This window comes from Anguilla rostrata, chromosome 12 (genome assembly GCF_018555375.3).
Source record: "Anguilla rostrata isolate EN2019 chromosome 12, ASM1855537v3, whole genome shotgun sequence".
Lineage (NCBI taxonomy): Eukaryota > Metazoa > Chordata > Actinopteri > Anguilliformes > Anguillidae > Anguilla > Anguilla rostrata.
The window spans coordinates 26,286,780-26,312,495 of NC_057944.1; the positions used below are offsets into that span (position 1 = coordinate 26,286,780).

Genomic DNA, 25,716 nt, shown 5'->3' on the forward strand with positions numbered 1-25,716 from the left:
AGGTGGGCGCGGTTAGCGTCTGTTCCAGAACACTGATTCGAGATCAGTTTTTCTCAAAGTCAAGGCCGCATTTTCAGTGTTTGCGGTTCGTATTGAAGTTGGGTAGGCTGATCTTGGATCAGTTGCTCAGGGCAAAATACATGCCGCGCAAGCAGTGTTGTCATGGCGGCGTTTTAAACTGAACGTTGGGGAAGTTTACCTAGTAATCACAAGCTAGCAAGCGGCCGCAAGTTTTAATGTAGCTATTGACCTATCTAGCTATATACATTACTGAAGTAATAAACTTTCATTCTCTGCTAAATTCCTATTTAATTGCGTATTAGCTTTATATTTTAAAAGAGCTAACTGTCCATGCTAGCTAGTAAAGTAAGTTAACGTTGTATTAGCTCGTTTTACTTGGCTAGACTAACTAACAGGCTGAGGGAGATTTTTCCTCTCAGTATGTTTGCTTGCCAACAAACAATTGTGCAATGTCTGACAAGAGGATGCCTTGCAAATAAGCTAATTTAGGCGGTAAGCTAGGGTCCTAGCAACAGGGTGAATTAAATGTTTCGTAGCTGCTGGCTAGTAAGCTATGATAACTAAAATTACCTAGCTAGCTAGCTAGCGATAAGGTATGTATTTGGACGAATGTTAAATATTACATCAACGGTAATTGCCGTTTCTTCAGTATTTCTTCACGTAAGGCACAATAGCGAACAGGTAGCTAACTAAGACAGAAACATGACTGGCAAGTTTCGGATACGATCCCAGCTGACCTGCGTTGATGAGCTGGGCCATTTAAATGGCTCTTGGGTCGCCTCTGGTTCGGCTCAGACTCGGAATGAGGGATATCCACAGACTCAGGTAACTTTAGTATTAACATTTTAGTATTAACATTTTTATCCAAGTAAGAATCCAATACAGCATGAATAATACGAATAACGTTAGATTAGCGGTGTAATGTGTCTCAGCAAAAACGTTTTTAACATAAAAATCCAAGTTACGTATACATTCAATTCATTCAAAGGATCTGTTCATTTCAGCCTTCTCCTTTGTGTCACTCCAAAGAGAGAGACCGTGAAGCCAGAGAGCCAGCAATCCCATAGGAAATGTACATTGCTTGTAACTTTTTAAAAGCAAATGGCACAACAACAAAGAAATTTGAAATCGGGAACCAACAGAGCTTGGGACGAAGACATAATTATTTTTTCTTGTTTTGGCTTGATTGTTCTGGCTGGATTTGGTTTGTGTGTGTGTGTGCCCTCTTTTGTTCCCCGAGAACAGCCAGATTTTTTGTGGCATGGATTCAACAAGTTGCAGAAAACATTCCTTGCGGATTTTGGTCCATGCTAACTCTGTAGCATCACGCAGTTCTTGAAGATTTTTGTCCACACATTCACGCTTCAAACCTCCTGTTTTACCTTATCCCAAATGACCGGGCCATTGGAGTAAATGGAAGTCACTGTCATGTTCATGGAACCAGCTTGAGATGTTCCATGCTTTTTGACATGGCTCATTATCAAGTATCCATTTGGAAAATGGTAGAATGTAAGACTGCTGTAAGGGGATACACATGGACAGCAACAATGCTTAGGTATGCTGTGGCATTTAAATTATGCTCAGTTGGTACTAAGGGGCCTAATGTGTGCCAAGAAAACATTCCACACATCATTACAGCACCACCACCAGCCTGCACTGTTTATGCCAAATTCTGACTACTATCAGCATGATGCTGCAGGAATCAAGATTTGTCAGACCAGGCAATACTTTTCCAATCTTCAATCATCCCGTTTTGGTGATCACGTGCTAACCCACTGTAGCCTCAACTTCCTGTTCTAAGCTGACAGGAGTGGAACCTGGCATTGTTTTCTGCTCCTGTAGCTTGTCTGCTTCAAGGTTGTGCGTTGCTTTTAGAGATGCTCTTCTGCACACCACTGTTGTAAACAGCTGTTATTTGGGCATTTGTGGCCCTTCTGTTTGCTTTAATGAGTCTGCCCATTCTCCTCTGACCTCACTCATTAAGATGTTTTCCCCCATGCAATTGCCATTCCCTTGAAATGTTTTGTTTATCGCACCATTCTCTGTAAACTCCACACTCTGTAGTGCATGAAAACCCCTAGAGATGCAGGAAGCGTCAGGTCTAGCACCAACAATCATACCATGGTCAGAGTAGCTTAAGTCACCACTCATCTTGCCTGTTGTCATGGTTGGTTGAATAGCAGCTAAACCTCTTCACCGTGCATGCTTTTATATTGAGTTGCAGCCACATGGTTTGCTGCTTGTTAAAGTGACCACTGCGTAAATATTTGTGTGTGTGTGTGTGTGTGTTTTGCACTGCAGTTGGATAGCCTTCCATCCCAGTCTTGTGAGAAAATTAACATATTGCTCTTAGGAATAGTATGCAGCTAATGCTAGCTAGTAGGTTTTAGCAGTATTTTTGTGATACACGGAGATTTACAATGCTGAATGTCCTCTCATGATTTTGGTACAATGTTATGATAATAGGAAAGATGACTGGTTACTAATTTTCTGTGTAATTTTGCTTTCCTTAGTTGCTCTTTAACAAGGCCCTGCCAGCCAGTACCTCGAACCGCGTGACCCATGTGAACCCCCCGGCGCCCATTGTAATCGAGAAGCTGGTCACGGGGCGTACGTCGCAGAACGGCAGCGACAGCGTCCGTAGCTCGCTCTGCTTCTCCGCCCTGTCAGAGGAGCGGCTGCAGGCGGCAGTCAGGCTGGCCCGGAGGGACCTGCAGCGGAGACGGCAGGAGTCCATCCTGGGCTCCCCCCCGCAACAGACACCCCAGGGCGCAGACCACCGCAAGGTACCGGAGACCGAACGCTATTGTGTGTGTTTGACTGCTGGTTTTATTTCAGGGTCAACACTCAAGCACTTTTGTTGTGTGGAGTAGGGCCATGTTTTTGGCTAAAATTTGCTTGTCAGTTCCTGGGGCCAATTTTTTTCAGTTGACGGAAAGGCTAAAAAGTCCTAGATCGTCAAAAGTGGAGCTGCTTGGCGGCAGTTTCCCAGTGCAAATTAACAATGCAAAGCAAGAACTGAAATGTAAATCGTGTTTTTGGTGATGCCTTCTAGAAAAAGCCGCAGGACATCCATGTGTACTACAATGTAGCCTTGGGAAATCGTGTTAATTGTATTTTTACCTTTTCTCCGAAGCTGAATAAAGCTGTTAGTGCAGGAGGTGCAGCAGGCCCAAAGGGGACCCGGTCTGGAGCCCAGGTTCTGCTGTACACGCCGCAGAAGCTTCCCTTACCTCCCGGCACTGAGCTCGGCCTGTCCCCCCCGACCCGAGACTCAGGCCCTCAGCCCAAAGCCTCTGGCCAGGAGGCCAAGCTCAGTCAAGAGATCTGCAGGCTGCAGAAAGAACTGGGGACCTACATTCAGAGGATTGAACAGCTGGCTAACAGAGGTAACAAGGGTGACAGTGAGTGTGTGACAGTGCTGTGGTGATGCGTGACTTATTTTTCATCTGATTGTGTCTATCTTTGTGGAATTGAGAGCTTAGACTATATAATATACATTGAGAGGCGTCTCAGACAGTGGCTGAGGTGAATGGAATGTGGAGGCCTGAAGAAACTACGGAAGCCATATATTTAAAAACTAAACTGGGCCTTCGCTAGAGCTGAGCTTGGTGGAGTTGAGCTATAAGAGCTATAAGAGCTATAAGAGCTCTGTCCCAAATATGTAGAGCAAGTCTTTGCGATTACAATAAGACCAACTGTTTTTACAGTTTACGGTTGTCAAACTGTAGGTCCCAAAAGTAGATGTGGGTAGGCCAAAAGTGGAGTAAAAATGGACACTTTGTCCCTAATTTTTTAAATGATGGTTCAGAGTATACCATTACAAGATTAAATTATGGGAGTCAAATATCAGAAAGATGTGGGATGTTAAGATTGAAAAGATTCCCCCTCTGGTATTACCCTTGAGCTTGTTGTGTTCAATTGAGTGCACTATGTTCAGTTGAATGAGCTGTATTCAGTTGAGTGTGTTGTGTATTGCAGGACAGCATGTGGAGGAGCGATTGGACCCAGATGAGGAGCGTCGGGTGGAGATCCGCAGACAGGAGCAGGCAGCCCGCTCTGCTCGTATTATATATGTGCTCCAGCAACAGGTCTGCAATCTACCCATACTCTGCATGCTGACCCTTTCTCACCCACTGCAGTGACCTACGTGCTAACACACCCACTGCAGTGACCTGAGTGCTAACACACCCGCTGCGGTGACCTACGTGCTAACACACCCACTGCAGTGACCTGAGTGCTAACACACCCACTGCAGTGACCTACGTGCTAACACACCCGCTGCTGTCACCTACGTGCTAACACACCCGCTGCAGTGACCTGCGTGCTAACACACCGGCCCCACTGCACTCACCTTTTGCTAACACACCCACTGCAGTGACCTCGTGCTAACACACCCACTGCGTACCTTTCATGCTGACAACCACTGCATGCTGTCTAACACCCCTGCAGTACTGTGCTGAACACACCCACTGCAGTGATCCTAAATGTTCATAGATCTTTCTTCTCTAATCATATTCCTCTTGCTGCAGTGAACGGGTTGAGATTAGACACGCCCACTGCATGGTAGTTCTTGTGCAGCAGCCATTGCAGTGAAGCTGTGTGCAACAGACCCTCTCTGTCTACATGCTAACATACACCTTCATGCTAATACACCCTCTGCAGTAACCTGTGTGCTAACACACCCACTGCTGTCACCTACATGCTAACATACACCTTCATGCTAACACACCCACTGCTGTGACTGTTATGCTAACACACCCACTGCAGTGATCTGCGTAGTAACACACCCACTGCAGTGATCTGCGTAGTAACACACCCACTGCAGTGACCTGTGTGCTAACACACCCACTGCAGTGACCTGTGTGCTAACAGACCCTCTGCTGTCACCTACATGCTAACATACACCTTCATGCTAATACACCCTCTGCAGTAACCTGTGTGCTAACACACCCACTGCTGTCACCTACATGCTAACATACACCTTCATGCTAACACACCCACTGCTGTGACTGTTATGCTAACACACCCACTGCAGTGATCTGCGTAGTAACACACCCACTGCAGTGACCTGTGTGCTAACACACCCACTGCTGTCACCTACATGCTAACATACACCTTCATGCTAACACACCCACTGCTGTGACTGTTATGCTAACACACCCACTGCAGTGATCTGCGTAGTAACACACCCACTGCAGTGACCTGTGTGCTAACACACCCACTGCAGTGACCTGTGTGCTAACACACCCACTGCAGTGACCTGTGTGCTAACATACACCTTCATGCTAATACACCCTCTGCAGTAACCTGTGTGCTAACACACCCACTGCTGTCACCTACATGCTAACATACACCTTCATGCTAACACACCCACTGCTGTGACTGTTATGCTAACACACCCACTGCAGTGATCTGCGTAGTAACACACCCACTGCAGTGATCTGCGTAGTAACACACCCACTGCAGTGACCTGTGTGCTAACACACCCACTGCAGTAACCTGTGTGCTAACACACCCACTGCAGTGACCTGTGTGCTAACACACCCACTGCAGTGACCTGTGTGCTAACACACCCACTGCAGTGACCTGAGTGCTAACACACCCACTGCAGTGATCAGAAATGGTTTCCAGTGATTTGTGGATTTTTGTCTGTGCTCTAATCATTATTTTCTCTTTCTTTGCTGCAGGTGAAAGGGATTCAAGAAGATTTAGACAAGCTGCGCTCACAGAAGATAAAGCATACAAAAAAGGTAGGTTTCTTGTGCAGCAGTCCGGAAGGTTGGTACAGAGAAGGTGTCTGTGTGACAGAAGACCCTTTTCTGCGTGCAGAGGCGAGGGCAGTGACAGTCCAGAAACATTAAACTGATGGCCTTGGGAAGTACTGGTTTCACCTCAGTTAATTACTTAACCTGCCAGGTTATTGGTAGAAATGTAACCTGTTATTCTATCAGACTGTCAGCCTTGTAGCTCCCTCACAGTGTACTGTGTCAGGTAAAGGTGTCTTTGTCTCTCTCTCTCCCTCTCCTCCTTCCCTCTCTCTGTTTCTCTCTCTCCTCCTTCCCTCTCCCCTGCAGTCCAGAGCAGTGGACAGGCTAGCCGCGGCTCACAGAGGGGCCGTCCGAGCCATACAGGTCTTCATCAGTCAGCTACCCGACCAATCGGAGAGGAAGATGCCGTCCCATTACAGGGAGCTGGGGCAGCTGATTCGCCAGCTGTCTCTGTGTTCGGCCAAGGTGGAGGCGGGGCTGGGGTCCTCCGTTCCCGAGACGGCTATCGACATCCTGCAGAAAGTGGAGGTCAGCCTGGGGTTTTTGCTCTACACTTCTTTGCATAATAATGGTGTACCTATAAATCCTTTTAAATGTCAGAATGGGAAAAGTGTCAGTTGCTCATTCTCAAATTTACATGGATATTCATTAGTTAATGACCTGGCTGGAGAAGGTCTGAACTGTTCCTGTTATATAGCTAGTTTGGCTATTGCATGCATTTGTCTGTGTTGCTATAATGCTATAATGTGTTTAAGGCTGTTGTGTGCTGCAGGCCCTGGACTCTGCCCTCACTAAGCAGGAGAGAGGGAGGCCCAAAGAGCCGAGGGCGAGCAGCAGCTCTCCAGCGAGGCGCAGGTCCCCTGGGGGCCGACAGCACAGCGCCTCCCCTCCCCGAGCGCCGAGAGCGTCAGCCGCCAGGGGCCCCGCCGGGCCCCGCAGACCCGCCGCTCTTAAAAAGAATCTGCCAGGTGAGCTACCTGCAAACTCTCATTCAAACATGCTGCTCGTAAAAAGAATCTGCCAGGTGAGCTACGTGCAAACTCTCATTCAAACCTGCCGCTCTTAAAAAGAATCTGCCAGGTGCGCTATGTGCAAACTCTCATTCAACATGCTGCGCTCGAAAAGAATCTGCAGGTGAGACTATGCCGAAACTCGCATCAAACATGGCTCGAGAGAATCGCCAAGGTGAGCTACCTGCAAACTCTCATTCAACATGCTGTTGCGTTAAAAAGAATCGCCAGGTGACATAGTGCAAACTCTCATTCAACTCGCCTCTGAAAAAGATCTGCCAGGTGCGACGGTGCGTACTCTCATTCAAACCTGCCGCTCTTAAAAAGAATCTGCCAGGTGCGCTATGTGCGTACTCTCATTCAAACCTGCTGCTCGTAAAAAGGGCCAGCCCATTTGGAGGGATAATGTTGTCCCCTATCAGACAGGAGATTGCCAGCAGCCTGGCCTGACGGTCCTCTGAACCGAGATGAGGTGCTGAGGGCGGGGCTGGACAGACTCATTCGTGCCCGAGGACTCGGGGGCGGGGCTCCCAGGAGTCACAGAGGCCCTCCGCAGCCTGAGAAGCCCAAGGTGAGTACGGCGGGAATCGTACAGGGCGCATTCATCGGATAACATTATTGATATGATTTGTTCTGGAGGTGTTTGGGGTTTAATGAAAGAAAGCTGAAAAGTGAAAAGAAAGTGAAAAGATCTGTTTCTCAGATCTCGCCTCTGAAGAAGCGCACGCCCTTGAACGACGGAAGGGTGCAGAAACCAACGGTCTCGTCCCGTCTGAAGGAGGCCCAGATGCAGCAGAAAGACGCCTCCATCCCCTGGATACCCACATCTCCACACGCCTCTCCTCCACAGCTGTGAGCTCAGACACCATTTTGAGTACATCGTTACATTATGTGACATCACATTATATCACGTTGCTTTACGTTACTGTGTTAAAATGACATTCTTTTAACAGATGCTTTTACTCGCGTGTTTCCTGTGCGGCTGACTGGGGGGATTCTTTCTCCTCTTCTCCCCGTACGCCGTCCCCTTATGCCCTGCATGTCTTTCAGAGCCCAGCCCCAGCCCAGGAGCATGGAGCCCCGGTGTCTGTTCTCCCAGCTGAAGCAGTCTGCGGGCCAGGGGGAGCAGCGAGGCCCCCCCAGCCCCCCCAGCGCCCCCGGGGCCCGGGGCCTGGACGCGGAGCAGAGGAGAGAAGCGCACAGTGAAGCTGTCCGGTGAGTCGCTCTGGCCCCCTTTCCGCTCAGTCACCCCCCTGTCATCTCAGAGCCCTACCCCTGCTTGGTGCTTTTAGATCAGGCCGCTGTGTTTGCAGGCAGGTATTGCGCTCTGGGTGTTTATATTACTGTTTATATGAAGGTTATAAAAATGTCTTTTTTTCCCACTTTGTTACGTAAATGTATGCACTCTGAACATACACAGGTAATGTGATAAAAATATTTATTTAAAATAGATTACAGTTTTGTTTTTATTAAAACCTTGGTTAATGACATAATTTTGAAAGGGTAGACTGGGACTTGTAGTTTGTTTTCACTGTCGGTGTGGTGGTGCTAAGTGTACACGTCGGCTGAAGTGTGGCCTGCTGGCGCTGATGTTCCGGCGGTTGGCTCTTCATACTGAATGTGGGAACGTTTCTCAGGCAGGCGTGGGTGGATAAGGAGACCACGCGCAGGCTGAGGGAGCTGGGCCAGCTCAGTAAGGAGGAGTCCGAGCGGATCGGCAGACTCAGGTACTGCAGCACTGACCCTGCCTCTCCCACCGCGTCCGTACACTTTACGCATTCAGACTACTGATGGCTGACTTTCAGTGACCGTCTTTCTGATTATTATGTGGCGATAGTGTCTGAATGTAGTCATGCAAATTACCAGTGGACAGGCAAACATGTGAAAAGGCATCCAGTCTAGCGTCTCATCTAATGGAAAGAATCATCCCAGTATCTCCTCCAATGGTACCTATGTGATGAAAGGACTAAAGCTGATAAAGATGAATTAAACAATGGAGATATGGCACCTGCCTGATCATATTCTAAACTGCTGCCTCCAGGAAGCTATTACTGTACGGGTGGTTCCTGGCTCACAGCTGTGTAATCAGGCGTGTGTGTGTGTGTGTGTGTGTGTGTGTGTGTGTGTGTGTGTGTGTGTGTGTGTGTGTGTGTGTGTGTGTGTGTGTGCGCGCGCGTGCGTTTGTGTATGTGTGTGCGTGCGTGTGTGTGCGTGTGTGTATGTGTGTGTGTGCGTGCATGTTTGTGTACGTGTGTGTGTATGTTTGTGTATGTGTGTGTGTGCGCGTATGCGTGTTTATGTACGTGTGTGTGTGTGCGTGTGTGTATGTGTGTTTGTGCGTATGTGCATGTGTGTGTGCGTGTGTTTGTGTACGTGTGTGTGTGCGCGTGTGCGTGTTTGTACGTGTGTGTGTGCGTGTGTGTATATGTGTGTGTGTTTGCGTGTTTGTGTATATGCATGTGTGTGTGCACGGCCGCTGTGTGTGTTTTGCAGGGAAGAGGTGGGCTCCCCGACACTCTGGGCACAGAGAGCAGAGAGTGAAGCTCGTGACAGACTTCAGCCTCTGCTGACTCAGGCACAGGTAGTACACCTGAACACTGCGGAACATTACCGTGCCACGTTTATAAACTGTAAACTCAACACACACACAGATAAATTGGTTATTTTTGTAAAGCACATGTCCAGTTTACCAGGACTGAAGTCAATGACTCCTGGTCTCTTCTTAACAGCAGATCCGGGAGTCCTGGGACAGAAAGGCTGGATCACTGAGGCATCGGCTGTGTGAACAGGCTACTGATAGAGTGAGTAACTCTCAAACACTCTGCAACACGCAGGCTAATCCTGAAATGCACTGTGGAGCACAGGCTAACACAGAAACGCACTGTAGAGCACAGGCTAACACTGAAACGCACTGTAGAGCACAGGCTAACACTGAAGCACGCTGTGGACCGCAGGCTAACACTGAAACACACTGTGGAGCACAGGCTAATACTGAAACGCACTGTGGAGCACAGGCTAACACTGAAACGCACTGTGGAGCACAGGCTAACACTGAAACACGCTGTGGACCACAGTATAACACTGAAACACACTGTGGAGCACAGGCTAACACTGAAACACACTGTGGAGCACAGGCTAATACTGAAACACACTGTGGAGCACAGGCTAATACTGAAATACAACATTGGGTGTTATAACTTGAATGGAAGTTCGTTTATTTTAATGTTACAACCTGAGTATGTGGTATGTGAGTGAGTGTAATAACCTGAATATACGATTTGTATGAGTAATAACTTGAATACACGGCGTGTCTGTGAGTGCAGTAACCTGCAGGTATTGTGTGTGCGTGAGTGTAATAGCCTGCATGTGTTGTGAGAGAGAGAGCGAGAGAGAGAGTGTGACATGAGTATACAGATTTTGGTGTGCGTTAGAGCGGAATACCCTCTTGAATGCTGGTTGTGTTGTGCCGTCGCCCCCTGCAGGCCGCAGTGAGCGCAGAGCTGCTGAGCGAGGCCATACTGGAGGATGTGCTGGAGGACACGGCTCAGGCCCTGTGGGCTGCAGAGAGGAGCAGGGACCTGGAGCAGGGAGCTCTACAGCTGCTGCAGGCCCCTACACTGGAGAGCATGCTCCTTAGGATGGAGGAGATGGAGGTGTGTGTGTACGCGTGTGTTTGCATGTGCGCACCTGAGTGTGTGTTTCTGTTTGTGCGTGTGTGTGTTATGTCTGTCTTCCTTTGGTCATGATTCTTATTGGTCAACCAAGACTGTTGTTTTTTAGGCATTAACTGAGGTTATACTCAATATATTTTTTAACCAGAGCTGATGCTGAAATGTATTGGATTTTAAAAATAGACTCCATTGTTTTGTTCTAATCATGGTGCTCTATTTATCATCATTTATCTATCATAATGCCTCACACCCGTATGTATGACAGGCTAGCTCCACCCCTGCCAGAAAATGTTCCGTCTGTATAAATTCAGACCAGAGTAATCCATTCTGCAGAAGCAGGGATGCACTGCCCATCATTTTAAGTGTGGCTCCCAATGTGGGGCATGTGTACCCCCAGGGGTATGCCTAGACCTCCCGAGGTCAAGATTTTCGTCCTTGTTAGTTGGATTCTAATGTTTGATGGCCCCTGTCAACAGTGTTAATGCTGAGCGCTCCTTCTCCCATTATGGTAACGTCAGTGACAACAGGCGCTCCATCAAAGGCTCAAACCCAGGGTCATCTGGGAGATGTGGAAGGCCCTGTGTGTAGATGACAGCGCAGGGCCTTTATCATGATGCACTACATACACATGCGACGTGCACAATGCTTTTTTTTCTCAGGTGTACTACGTGACAAATGGGCTCATCTTGCTCCCTCAAGATTAGCTTATAACCATGTTTATTTGATTTATAGGGCAGTCATGCCTCACATTGAATCAGCACATACTATTATTGAGATGAATCCAGTTATGAAAATCGGCACCAAATAGGCATGTAGGCCCATTACTTTTACATGTATAACATTTATTAATGGTGGGCCCTGGGATATGACATCAGACACAATGAGCAAACGGAGCAAAGATAGTACTGTGTAGTGGCCACTGCAAGGAAGAGTCTCACCTCTTTACAGCACTTTTTTGTCTGTCTGACAGCGAATCACCATTAAATCTTTATTTCCCTCCATTGCTATCTTGAGCATCCTTGCGCATTATTGTCAAAGTAATATTGCTTTGATAATATGCGTTACTGTGTTTTGCATAGACAGAACAAAGTAATGTATATTGTCAAGTGCTTTTATTACCACGCGACTGAGTTAGTGGAATTTATCTTGGTACAGCAGCTCGCAGGTACATACAGAAGATAACAGGGGACCCCATCGACAGCACAAATACAGCTCATCGATTCACAAAATACAAAGAAATGCAGCACATAAATTGGCACAAGTGCAGGTTGCCAGCCTTGAATAAATGAAAGTGATGAGTGGTTAATGACTGGGTGGGAGGGGTGGCAGTCCATGAGCGTTTGTGACTGTTATTGCTGTGTGGAAGAAGCGGTTATAAAAGCGGGAGGATTTGGTGGTGTTTGCCCCGAGGTGCCTGCCTGAGGGGAGACGTTGAAACGGGGAAACCTGGGTGTAAACAGTCTCTGGCGCTTGTGGACTCTGCGGACCCGGTCTGATGGTAGAGTGCTGATGGTTGGGAGGTCACGTCCCATGATCACCTTTTCTGTTTTAGCCACCCTCTCTTGCCTCTTCCTCATGCGTGGATATGGTTACCGTGCCAAACAGAAGCGGATTGTGTGAGGATGCTATCTATGGTTGCAGTCTATTTAAGGTGGTGCTCTGTGTGAAGGTCCCATCTTAGAGTATTGGTGATATAGGTGGCAAAGAATTTGAAGGAGCTCGATATTTTCATGGTCTGTTTTTATGGGAGTTTGCTATTTGGTATTCTGATGGAAGTCAATGACCATTTCCTCTGTTTTTCCTTTGTGTTGAATACTAAATCGTTTTCCTTGCACCAGTCAATAACCCTGTTCACTTCCCTGCGATAATGGTCTTTGTTATTGTCCGTGATGAGACCAATTATTGTTGTCGTCTGCATATTTCAGGCTTTGGACAGAGTCGTGATGAGATGAAAGGTGGGAACAGCACGCAGCTGGTTCATGACATCATGTTGTTAACTTTGACGTGCTGTGTGCAGTCTGTCAGGAAGTCATAAATAAATCCAAAGACACATTGTGGCATTGATCTTCATGTGTTGTAGCATCTGTAATGGCTTGAGGGGTTTGATTGATGAACACAGAGCTGAAATCTATGAACGTGTTTGTTGAGTCTAGGTGATTGAGGACATGATGTAGAGCCAGATTCACTGCATCGTTCATTGTCTTGTTCGCTCTGTATTCAAATCGATGATGATCAGGATCAGGGGCAGTGTGTGACTTTAAATGGGGATGAATGAGCCACCCAATGGCTTTCATGACCTCAGAGGTCAGAGCCACATGTTGTTTTATGTATATTGTATTTTGTATCGTAATGTATTTCATGGAAGATAATACAGATGTAATTCAGGGGAGACATAAGTGTAAGCATGTTGTCGTTTCCCACTGCTGCACATGATCTATTAATTCTTAATGTGTTTTGGTGTTCTTTGAGCTTGTTACATCATTTTTTCCATATTTATGGTTGCTATTCTTCAAGGACTCTTGCTAGTCTCTTTAAGGACACTAACGAGTGTGTGTGTGTGTGTGTTTTTTTTTTTATTTTTTATATCCTAATTGTGTTTGTACAGATCTATAAAGAGTAACTTGACTGTGTTAAATTCTGAAAATGTGTTTTAGAATAAGTATTTATGCACTACTGTATGTAATCCTGACTGCTCATTTCTGCCTGTGCTTAAATGAGTCTCTCTACCCTCTCCCGCCCTCTCTCTCTCTCTCTCTCACACATGCCCACACACACATACACACACACACACACACACACACACACACACACACACACACACACACTTTCCTCTCACTAACAGAAAGACCAGGAGGTGGTGCGTCTGCGCTTAGCCGGCATTTCATACTCCAACCTTCTGTTCAGCGCAAAGGATGATGGGACAGGTGAGTGCATGATGAAAGCAGAGCTGTCTCAACAGACATCAGACTCTCAAGCCAAATCCAGACATGTTGATTAACCCATGCATTCTAAAAAGGAAAAAGGAAAGCCTTTTTATATAATTCCTACCTTTTTGAAAATACCTTTCCCCTTTCTTTTTCCAATTTTCTAAATTGTATTTATTTGGCGCTCACTCCTGCAACATGTGCTATTGATTCAGGAGGGCGCAAACGAGCACATGTTCTCCTCCAGAGCGTGCGATGTCAGCCCATTTTTCTTAATACTCTCCTTCCGTCCTCCCCTCTTCTCCTCCTCTCCCCTCCCCTCCTCTCCCCTGCTCATATCTCTCTCCTCCCCTCCTCAGCTCCAGACCCCAGGCCGTCCTCCCCCCGGCCCCTGCGTCTCACCAGGCCGGCCCTGCGGGGCGGGACTGCTGCCGACATTGTGCTGGAGGGCCCTGTGGAGGCCGGGTGAGTGCACCGCCTTTACCTGCCTCTTCTGCTTTCTGTGCGTGTGGATACCCGTTTCAGTAGTGCCAGTGCTGTTTATCAACTGCCTATTTTATGTGGGTCATTACATTGTCATATTTATCTGGTGTCATTCTGTTAAAGCAAAAAAAAAAAAAAAAACTGGGAGAGGAATTTGTACCTTGTTTCCAGTAGTTGTGGCATCTGGGTAAATCTATTTTTACACGCATATGCACTCATTCTCTCTCACTTTCTCTCTCTGTTCATTTGTTGCTCTCTCTCTCTCTGTTACACACACACATGCAGAAATTGTGAAAAGCAATAAACAAAACAAAAAATTTTTTGTCCAGGAACAGGGATACGTCAATCGTGATCAACCAGTTGATCACAGAGGCCATGCCGGTAAAATGTGCATCATTTAAAAAAATACATCAGTTGAAATTCTTCCTGTTCATCCCTCTTTCACACGGCTTCTGCCTGACAGACAGGCACACTTCATTGACGTGAAATGGGATCAATCTGCTGCTGAGAATTTTGTTACATTACATTTTGTTACAGCATGCCCATACATGGTACACACGATTGTGCACTCAGTTTCATGGTATGGTCACATAAATGTCCAATATTACGTGATGGTAACACAAAACCCTTGGCAATTCATTTTTCGGGGCAAAGCAGTCGTGGTGACATGATAAATATAGTCCATTTTTGGGAGGAAAATTCGCTTTCAATATCTGACGGATAATGGTGTAAATCTAAAGGTCGTGGTGTTGTGTTGCTTGCAGCAACAATGCAGTGTAATTAGGCCTGTATGAAAAAGGTGTTGGTATTTATTGTTTGCATTTGACAGTGTATTTTATATGATCATGTAAATTTCAAAAACCATGGATTGACTTCTTTGGGTCTTCACTGTGCACCCCTGGTATAGTTTGTGACACATCCACTAGAGGGAGTGTGTGGTCTTCTTCTTTTGGGTATTTTTAATCTTACTCCTGAGTTCTGGTGGTGATTATGGCTGCTGATTACAAATAGGTTTTGAGAGACTGTTATTTGGCTCTGTTTTAGTCCGCTAACTTTCTTTTTCAGGCATTTTTAATGTGTGATTACATTTGGAAGCTGGTATTGTGCACAGTTCCTGATTACTGTGCAGAGCTCATTATGTGCAGCTGAAACTCTCATTACTACTGTTTACAGCATCCTGTTCACCAAGGGACTCAGTGGGGTCTCAGTGAATACACACAGACAAGGAGTGCACTGCTACTGGAGATGCACACTAACAAACTGTTATCTCTCTCTCTCTCACACACACACACAGACACACACACACACACACATATATGTATACATACACATACATAAACACACACACACCTTTCCTGTAGTGCGTTCAGTCCAAGCACCAGAATTGCTTTTAGTTGTCTAATTGCGATATTTGCTAGTTACAAAAAATGTTGGCTAAGTACAAAATGTTTTCATTGCTGTGTTCTGCAGCTGAGGATCTTGATGCTCAATGAACTCGGTAGTGCTCTCACTGTTAGTGCTAGCATATAAACATGAGCAGTAGGTGGATAGGGTTATAAAGTAGCATTGTGGAAAATAAATGTGCTAAATGTTAACCATCTCTTACACTTTGACAGTGGTTCTGCCATTGTATTGATCCCGATGACTGTCAGAAGCGCAGGCTTTGATATGAGATCAAAGCTTGTTTTGCACTGTTACTGTGATGACAAACATTAAAAGGTGCAGTGACAATCTATTGGCCAATAGCGCAACATGTAGGCTATACACACCCGTTACTATTATGGCAATTATTTTGAATTGCCATTTAAAAATTTTTATATTTTTCATTCAAACAAATGGTGTCACCCCTGGTTAAACTGCTTCCAAATAGGTGGTGAAAGGGTAGAAATGGGGTCCTTTTATCCCTGTTGTAAAGGACATTCTGTTTGGCCTTCTGAAACAGCTAGATCTCAGGACAAGCCTCCTTAAGTACTGGATTAACTACAGTGCTCAATGTAGTGAACTTGTGAAGATGACACCCCAGAGGCTGTTTGTATAAAGCCCAGTGAAGCAAACTTGTAATTTCTGTAAAGTACGTGCGTGCGTGTGCTATACGTGCGCACTTGTGTACACGGCATGTAAAATGAGCATTGCGGAACAAATCTGCTGATGCTCATGAAATTATCAAAGGGAAATTGTTGTTTGATGACTGCATAGGCTAGAATAATTTTCCTGTAGATGAACCAGATTGCTCGCTGTCCAAGGTTTGATAAATGGCTTCTCTGAAACTCATTTATTATCATTTAAGATGCATACTACTCGGATGATTATGATTAATATAACCATGCTCAATAAAACAAGAACCATGCAGCCAAACTCTTGCTGATGTTGGCACCAGGCTGTATTATCTTTAAATATAATTAAGAACTAGTGCTTGAAGGGGAAAAGGAAAACAGCGCTGCTGTAGAGGAGAGCCCATGTCCCTCTGCTCTCTCCTGAGTCCACAGCTCGTGAGCGGTTATGATGAGCGTGGAGTACATGCGTGATTAGGCAATCAAAACTTTTTATTAAAAAATAATTTAAATCAAAGTTTGATTTCTGTGCTTTTCAGCCCAACCACAGAATTCAGCATTTGTGATTAAGAACTACTGCTTGTTTACACATTTCGGGAGATTATATGATGCAGCTTCACTGCTGTTTATGCCACCTGGGTAGACACAGAGGACAACGCTGATTAGACGAGTGCATCCAGGCAATGTAAAGATCTGTGAATTTATGCAGCGCTTGCTTTGCGCAGGGCAGTTCCGTGTGGTGCACCTGGTGCACCTAAAAAGCACATTCCCCTTGTCTTTGCACAAGCTTCCCTGTACTGAACCCTGTATAGCTACGGTCTGGTACTTGGGAGGGGACTGCATGCTGCTGTACTGCACATTGGCATAATAAAATGAATCTGCATTTAAAAATGGCCAGACTTCTTTAATCCCAGGGAGGTAAACTGGGTCTCTTGATCACATTACTATCAGATCAGAGTTTATTTCAGTTTATTCTGTGTCCTTTTAGAAAACTGACAGCAGTTACATGAAGTCTTATCTGCGGTTATTGTATGGGGGGGAACAACTCCCAGTGTGGAAGACCTGAAAATATACCTGCTTAGCCCAATCGGTGTGGTGCTCCTAAAAATATACCTGCACAGTCCAATCACTATATACCTGTACCTGTATAGACATTAAGACTTTTACTTGTTGATTTCACTTAAATGTCACAGATTACATTCAAACTTGAAGGAATATGTAGCCATGCCGATATAGAGTTTGTCTCTTTGCAGGAGGCGAGACCCATAGATTGCCTGCCTAGAGGGTGTCAGCGGACTTTAAATTGCCACAGTCACTTTGATGTTTATGGGGGGGAGGGCAGGCCACATTCTTAGAAACAATATACTATTGTAGTCAATTCACTGTTTCTCAGGGGCCATAATCTGAACACCAAAGATCTGACAACCTCTAGCAGTGGAGTTGACTTTATCACCGTGATCAGGAAGCAGTTGCATCTTAATGGGAAGTGTTGGTGATGTGAACTCAGAAAATGTCAAGTCCATTGCATAAAGAATATAAAGGGAATTCATTATTGAGCTTGTTGTGAGTGTGTGCAGTTTAAGGAATTGCATGAAGTCTGATTTGGAGTGGAGAGTAAATAAAGGCTTCTCTTGCCTTTTCTTTGTACAGGAGTCCTTGCTGTACATTGACGCATTACCTTGACAAAACTGCTCCATAAAATTGGAGCTGTGAATGCCCCTGTTCATATAATATTTTTGGCGTGGATGATGAGGACATATTTTATAGAGGATCTAAGGGTGTGTGGTGGAGTTGAATGCTTTCATGAGATCTACAATATATGCTGGTACTAGAACTAGCCTTGCCTGTAAAGCAATTAGTAAAATGAAAAATTATTCTGGAAGCCAGTGTAGTGAGGTGTGATGGGTGTTTTATGAGAGCTCTTATTTGCTTGTTAACAAGCTCCAGAAGCAGCTGAATTTGAAATGCACTGCTGATAGATTAAGGCATTTTAGCTGAGGCATTAGCACAGAAAATTGCAATAATGAAGCTGAGAAGAAATGAAAGCGTGGATAACCTTCTCCGTACCAACCACAGCTGGGAAAGGCCTGATCCTGGATGTATTTCTCATGCTAGCAGCAGCGCTGAACTGCTGACAGATCTGAACTGTGCATTTACATTCCAGCTGACTTTGAAAGCAAGTCCAGGAAAGAAGGGCAGATTGGCCGGGGGGCGGGGGATGTTTACCGAGCTTTCAGAGACTTTATTGGTGTCTGCGGTTTGCCCTGGTTTTCCTTAGTGGCCACGGACAGGCTGTGCAGTGGGCAAGACCAAGGATTCCCAGGGTTCCCGACGGTGCATGGGAAGTGCTTAACAGGGGTCAGGTGATTTGGGAAATTGCAGTGAAAATTGGGGCTTCAGCTCGTGCACCTTTTGCAGAGGCATCTGTTCAGATCCCAGTGGAAGGTAACGAGGCAGAGAAACGCTGCTGTTCAGGGATCTGGTGATTTTCACAAACGGAAAATGCCTTCCTCTCAACTAGAGCGCCACAAACGTACCAATTTCAAGAATTTGACCCCCACTTCGGAGGGTCAGGGGAAATCCTGTTAAAACCAGAACATTGAGGTAAATTAAATGAATTAAAAACATCAGCACCCTGACAGAGATTTACTGGCTTTGCAAAGCTTGAGCCAGTACAATAATTACTGACTTACGCTGTCCATACCCCAGCATTCCTTCATCTCTCTTACTTTACATACCCTTCTCTGAGCTGTCAGTCTGGAGGAGGTCTCTCTCTCTCTTTTTTTTTTTTCTTGGTCTCTCTCTCACTCTCGGCATTTAAGAAGGCATTCAGTGCCTACAGGAGGAAGTGCTCACTCAGTAGAAGGGCTTTGAAAGGGGGGGACTACCCTCTCATGTACAGGTCCTTTGGGTTGTTTGAGCTTTGTAACAGTATTGTCACAGGAGGGAGTTTCACCCTAAAGGGAGCCCCAAAGGTTCCTGCCATGCCCCCTGCCAAAGCGTCTGAGAATCGAGGAGTAAACACGGGGGGCGCAGTCAGACTGTTCGTTTGCGTTGGAAGCTTCTGGAAGGCTGGCTTTCCCCCAGTCCCCTTTAACTCTCGGCCATGCCAAGCTCAGCTCAGCTCGGCTCAGCTCTGACGCACTTTCCTCCCTGATCTGCCGCGCGCCGCAGTAGCGGCTGCCTGGCTGAGAACGCACGCATTTATTTTGTGAGGAATAACCTTGAAGTGAGTGGCTGGCAGACGCCCCCCCCCACCCACCCTCTCAAGGATATTTATTCTGAATGCGAGTCAACAGCCTGCAGTCAGTTACTGAGAAAATACACTCATGTTTTTATTCTCAAACTCAAGCAGAATGTTTTGAAGGCTCATTTTGGCAATTCTCTTTCATTCTTTGTTGAATGCTTGTTACTTCTGTTTACTGTAGTAATAAAATATACAGAATGTAGCTTGATTGTTTAAATTTTAAGCACAAACTGACCTCATAGGTGAAAATGATGAAAAACACTTTGTGGTGAAATAGGTGAGCTTTAGGCACTGAAAAGCAGAAATGGCTGTGTACAATGTAAAAGTAGGGAAAATACAGACTTGATTGATTGATAAGCACAAGTACCTGCGTGCACACATACAAGTGATTTTACTGTTGTAAAGACAGTGGCTGACAGCCTTAAGGCTGAATGCAGATATACACATTCATATTAAACATATCCATTATCAGTAATTAGCCTAATGTTTAGGGACAGAATCTCTGAGTGTAGCACTGGAAATGCCCTGCTCTGGGTTTTGTATTGTCCTCTGCAGAGGGTAAACATTTTCCCCATGTTTTGGACTCTCCCTTTAAGACCAGGCGCTGAATATAAGCTAATGCCTTTCCTGTTTTTCTCCTGAACCGCAAAGGCAGATCAGCGGGAGGCTGTCGGCCGCAGTCTGCTGGGCGGCTGGTGGCCTCGGGCCCCGGTAGGGCCCCTCAGATGAAGTGTGGGGTGCATAAGTCACGCAGGGCTCCTCGCTGGCTGTGCTTTTTCCGTTAGAGGGATGAACAAGCCCTCGCTGTTTCCGCTCCTGTTCCGGGACGCATTGTCTTTCAGGCGGCCCAGCCTTGACAGCTGCAGCGAAACGGCCAGTGTCAGCCCGTGCAGAAATGTAAGAGATTACTTTTCTGTTTGTGGAGGGAAAAAATGGCCGCCGCTTCCCTTTTAAAGTCTTCACTGAGCTGGCAGCTTTGAGTGCAGCCGCGCTCTGAAGCCCCGGAGAGCGCCCACACTGTGTCGGATGCCATTCGATTTCTTTCAGTGAATTATTGTCTTTGATGTAGGAAAAGGGCACCTTGCAGCTGCAATAAAATGGAAATGATTGTTCAATTTGTCCGACCGGCTCTTGACGTACTGGACTAAACTCGGCAACTGGAACCTGCAGCTGTGTGCTGGAACAGGAGGCTGTCTGGCAGCAGGCAGGTCTGACTGAGAGTGGAGCTGCCACTCTGTAGATCTACCACAGCTAGAGCCAGAGGCCTCATCTGTACCACAGCTAGAGCCAGGGGCCTCATCTGTACCACAGCTAGAGCCAGGGGCCTCATCTATACCACAGCTAGAGCCAGGGGCCTCATCTATACCACAGCTAGAGCCAGGGGCCTCACTAAACCACAGCTAGAGCCAGGGGCCTCATCTATACCACAGCTAGAGCCAGGGGCCTCATCTATACCACAGCTAGAGCCAGGGGCCTCACTAAACCACAGCTAGAGCCAGGGGCCTCATCTATACCACAGCTAGAGCCAGAGGCCTCATCTATACCACAGCTAGAGCCAGGGGCCTCTTCTATACCACAGCTAGAGCCAGGGGCCTCATCTATACCACAGCTAGAGCCAGGGGCCTCTTCTATACCACAGCTAGAGCCAGGGGCCTCACTAAACCACAGCTAGAGCCAGGGGCCTCACTAAACCACAGCTAGAGCCAGGGGCCTCACTAAACCACAGCTAGAGCCAGGGGCCTCACTAAACCACAGCTAGAGCCAGGGGCCTCATCTATACCCTGTATGTGTTGGTCAGAGCGATGGGCCCCTCCCCTGTGTGTGCTGGCTCCTGGGGGAGGCTTTATGTGATTGGAGGAGCTGCAAAGGGGCTGCAGGCTGTGGGAAATATGTAGAACTGCCCTGCAGGTTAATGTATTCATTGGGCTTCAGTTATTCACAGGTTCAGTGGGCTCTCCCAGGGGGCCACTGCAGTCCATTTGCATTAGATGAGTGAATATGTGAACAAAGAGAGAAAGAGAGAAAGCTCTGAACCCCTATCAGCCGTAAGATCATTTAATCTCATTTTTAAACTTCCTTCCGTTCTTCCACAGGGCTGCTTTTGAGTCCTCTCTGAGTGAGGACACCTCCCCCTTGCCAAGCCCTACTAAAGCAGCGGACCCACCCACAGTAGAGAGAGGCGGAGCCATCCCACTGTCCCTGCCAGTCAGCATGCAGAGAAGCATGCTGGCGTACAGGCAGGATTTTGAGTCATACCTGCGTCTGGTGTCTCACGAAGCTGTGGGCAGTTTCAATCCCTGGGCCATCGCTGACAGGTGAGTGTCTCCCAGCCCAAACACCTGAATCAACTTCTCTTCAGAATCATCCAAACTTCCAAATTCTCACATTTTCGGGATTTCTGAGTACAATATAAATCCGGTATAGTTATTGGTATAGTGATAACAAATACTGATTTAAAAACTATATAATTCAGCTTGTTAACTTTATTATTAAGCAGCTTTGCTTGTGGCTGGTAAAAACGATATATATAAAAATAATGATTATGGTTAGACGACTTATTGAGCTTGACATTTTCACTTAATTTGCAGGATCAACAGTGCATCAAACGCATCACCTCTGCTGTATGTTGTGTCCTCATTATCTCCCAATCCTGTCAGTCATAACCTTTGGCAATTGGCAATCCTGATAAGCTTGTTTTACATTAATCATTAGCCTGAGCTAATTTGATCCCCATATCATTGTGCAACAAACAAATAAAAGTAATAAAAGTTTCAACATTATCACGAACCTCATATTTTAAATTAAAAATGAAAATGTTCAATAGTAAAAAATGTTCATTTTTATCTGAAAAATAACTTATGCAGCTGCATAATATTATCTGCCTGGTGACTCTCTTGTATGTCCCCCACAATGTGTACTGCACAGGTAAAACCAATATGTCCCAGGTTAAAATGCATACTGTACAGTTGGGACCAATATGTCTCAGGTTAAAATGCATACTGTACAGTTGGGACCAATATGTCTCAGGTTAAAATGCATACTGTACTGTTGGGACCAATATGTCTCAGGTTAAAATGCATACTGTACAGTTGGGACCAATATGTCTCAGGATAAAATGCATACTGCACAGTTGGGACCAATATGTCCCAGGTTAAAGTGTGTACTGCACAGTTGGGACCTGTATGTCCCAGGTTAAAACATGTATTGCCTATTGTATTTTAGTGACTGTCATGGAGGGAAGCTGCTAGCGTGCCTTATGGTGAATTGCAGTATTTGTGTGATCTTCTATGTCTCTTTCATATTGGTATTGGTCTCCACAGTAACGTTTTCAGTCTTTTTGGTGCATTTACGTGCATTCACACAGTACAGCCTCTGCTGCAGCAGATTATTCTCAGAGCTGTCACTTGAGATTGCCCATGATGTCACTCCCACCAACCATGCTGTGCATTGGAATTGGGTTTCATTTCAAATGATCTCAGTTCAGTGCATCAAAGAAGCCTATGTGAGATTCCTGAGAGTCTGCAGCTTCTTGTTCTGCTGCTTTAATGCCTAGCCTAGCAGCCTTTATGCAGATTTTAAGGGGTGTCATGGCAACAGTGGCGCGGCAGTCGTATTCTATTGTTGCGTTACCCTTCATACGTCCAGAGTTTGGCAAATTGGGAAGTTTCCCCTGTGTCAGCCGTCCACTAATAAGGGCAACTACAGTGTGGATTGCCAGTATAACCCGTGGGAGGTTTATTAGTGCATACAAACAGCAGTAAGGTGACCTTAGATAGGCCTCTGGGAGACTGTTTAAAATGGCATGAAGAGATCACACTAACTAGAAACCCTTGCATGTTTACTAGCCTACCTGACTGTCCTAAACTCTCAGAACATTAAACAACAACAAAAAATTTTTTTTGGTGCAGTTTCCCAGTTATGAAAAAACAATGGCAAATGCCTAAATGTTCTGGAAAATAATGAATTGTACTATTAAATTTTTCTAGTGTGAGGTTATCGGCCAAAAGTACAGCAGACTGGAGCTGGTGAGGACTGTAGAGGCTGAGAAGTCTCTGGGTTAATGCTTTGGTGTGTCTAGCTTTGAACCTTTCTCTGAAAGTTAACTTTAGCAGGTGAGCAGGTTAGGATTTTGGGAATAAGATCCCCATCACTTGGGTGGAGGCCCTTTTATGTTGCACCTAGATGAGCCCCTGACTGACTGCAGCTGGTGGTGAGTATAGAGGACAGCTGGCTTCTGCTGAACTACTGCTGCAATCACTGTGGCACTGGCAGTGCTCAACCATGCTGGGCCGCTGTCCATGGTGCTGAACCACCTTGGGCCACTTCGTGGTGGTGAATCCCTTTTGGACACTGTCCATGGTGCTGATTGTGGAACATGGGAGATACTGAGAGATAAGTGGGGTGGGGTGGGCCTGGGCAGGGTAGAGCAGAGTAAGCACTCCATACACCCCAGTGGAAACTAAAAGGATTTGACTGGCCTCAGGAAATTCCATAAATGGGCCAAAGGAAAGGCTTTTAGAGTAGTTTTCTTCTCTCTGGTGTCAGTGAAACACACTGCTTAAATTGGCTGTAAAATAAGCTTTCTCCCAGAGGGGTGAGCTTCCTCTACACCTGCCTTATTACTCTGAACATATGGCAAGAGAGAGCGAATCTCTCTCAAATACTCTTCTAGACTGTTACTACTGTCTGTTTAGTAAGGATCTCTGTACCTATCTGTCTGTTTGTCATACTGGTCTCTATCTCTTTGTTTCTGTTTCCTCTCTTTGCATCACACTGTCCCTCTGTCTGTCTGTCCCTCTGAGGTCTGTCTCTGTGTCCCACTGATCTGTCTCTGTCACTCTGTCCTGCTGATCTGTCTCTCTGTCCCTCTGTCCCTCAGTCTGGCAGAAGAGCTGATGGACGAGGCGCTTTCTGACGTTGCTGCAGAGTTCCAGGACGTGTGTGAGGAGTATGCCGAGGCCGTCTTCACCTCCGAGTTCCTGCAGCCCCTCCAATCGCCTGTCACTTCCCACTCAGCCAAGGATAGCCAATAGAAACGCCATACAACCAAGGATAGCCAATAGAAACATCATACAGCCAAGGATAGCCAATAGAAACACAATGCAGCAAAGGACAGCCAATAGAACTGCTGCTGTTTTTAGGTGCAATTTATCCTGTCCAGCCGGAGAAGTTTTAGCTCTCTAGGTCACTAATGAAGTCTGTATTTTCTAGGGCTGCACAATATATTGAATTGCTGTTTTTTTTTTTTTTTTTGAAGCATAATAAGAATAACCGCCATGGCCCTTACAGGTGGTCTTTCATTGTGTTCCTTTTTAAAAATTATACCTGATAGTAGTGATAGTAAACAACCAAACGTCACAGGCCATGTGAAACGTTTCCGGGGACAAGACATGGCTGATGTCTATTGGGTGCTGATAAGAGAGCATGTGGTGCTCCAGGACCAGGGCAGGGGACTCCAACTATAGCTGTTTCCTGTGAACTGACTCCCTCTCCTCGCCTGTAAGTTTCTCTCAGGTACAGAAAGTAAGCTGATCTGGACTCTTCCGCTGAAGATGGGCTGAAGATTACTCATGTGTTACAGGCAGTGCAGAGTGGAGGGGGGTTGTGGTGAGTCATTTTTATTGGCCAGGTCCTGGAGAAGCTGGTCCCGCTGAGTGGAGTCCTCATTCCCCCACTGCACAGCGTCTCCTGTCAGGAGCAGACTCTCCCGCCATTTCCAGCTGACTCATGGGTACCTATCCCTAAAGTCCATTCTCTGTCAGTCTACAGAAATATTACCGTGCTTTTACATTGAGAGAGAATTTGTTCCCCCCTCCCCCCCCCCCATTATAAATTGAGGTCTTTTTGATTCATAAATTTGGCTGTTACAAAACCTGTAAACAAAACAAATATGGTGCATTCAGACCAAAATATTCTTGTAGAGTCCCTGTGTATTCTTTTTAACATTAGGAACACAGTTTCTGTGTAATTTGCTAATCGCTAAATGAGAAGGATGTTAATGTACTGTTTTGGGAAAAAAAATGGAAGGGTCCAGTCTCTGAAAAGGGTCTAATTATTTAATGTGCCATCACAAATAGTGGATCCTGTTTTAAGTGAGATGGTGTAAGAAAGTTTAATGGGATCCTATTGTATCTTACCCATGACTTCAGTTGGGGGGGGGGGGTATAGTGCGCAGACATGGCTAATATTCAGGAGTATGTAATAATTTATGAGTGTAGCACATCCAAATCTGTGTGCTTTTCCATCAGTTCAATGTTTGAATTTCAGTTTCCTTCCTTCAAGCAGGTTACTTTTTCTTGTTTGCTGTGTAATAATTGTGTTCAATTGTAATGTTCCTTATTTATTATAAATGAAAACCATGTATTTTATATTTTTAATACATTTTTCAATATTTGACTTGTTACCTGTCCTTCTGTCATACATGCAATTTTCATTGAACTAATGTAAAAAAAAAAAAACTAAAAACAAAACGTACAACTGGAACCACGCAGTTAAAAGTTAAAAGATACAGAATTAAGTAAATTGTTTTTATCTTTTA

At 45.8% G+C, this 25,716-nt stretch overlaps 1 protein-coding gene across 3 annotated transcripts; it reads left to right on the forward strand.

The window, feature by feature from the left end:
* kiaa0753 (KIAA0753 ortholog) lies at nt 1-25,574 on the forward strand. 3 transcript variants are annotated; one of them, XM_064303634.1, is made up of 18 exons: nt 1-846; nt 2,535-2,807; nt 3,158-3,410; nt 4,003-4,112; nt 5,712-5,774; nt 6,099-6,320; nt 6,565-6,760; nt 7,225-7,373; nt 7,506-7,654; nt 7,853-8,017; nt 8,440-8,529; nt 9,296-9,383; nt 9,532-9,603; nt 10,285-10,455; nt 13,316-13,397; nt 13,757-13,862; nt 21,272-21,493; nt 24,058-25,574. In XM_064303634.1, exons 1-18 carry the CDS (start codon nt 724-726, stop codon nt 24,209-24,211), a joined length of 2,688 nt encoding a protein of 895 aa, XP_064159704.1. In that variant the 5' UTR covers nt 1-723; the 3' UTR covers nt 24,212-25,574. The 3 variants fall into 3 exon arrangements, with proteins under 3 accessions (XP_064159704.1, XP_064159705.1, XP_064159706.1); XM_064303635.1 differs by having other exon boundaries at nt 7,521-7,654; XM_064303636.1 differs by having other exon boundaries at nt 21,767-24,200.
* The last annotated feature ends 142 nt before the right edge of the window (nt 25,575-25,716 follow it).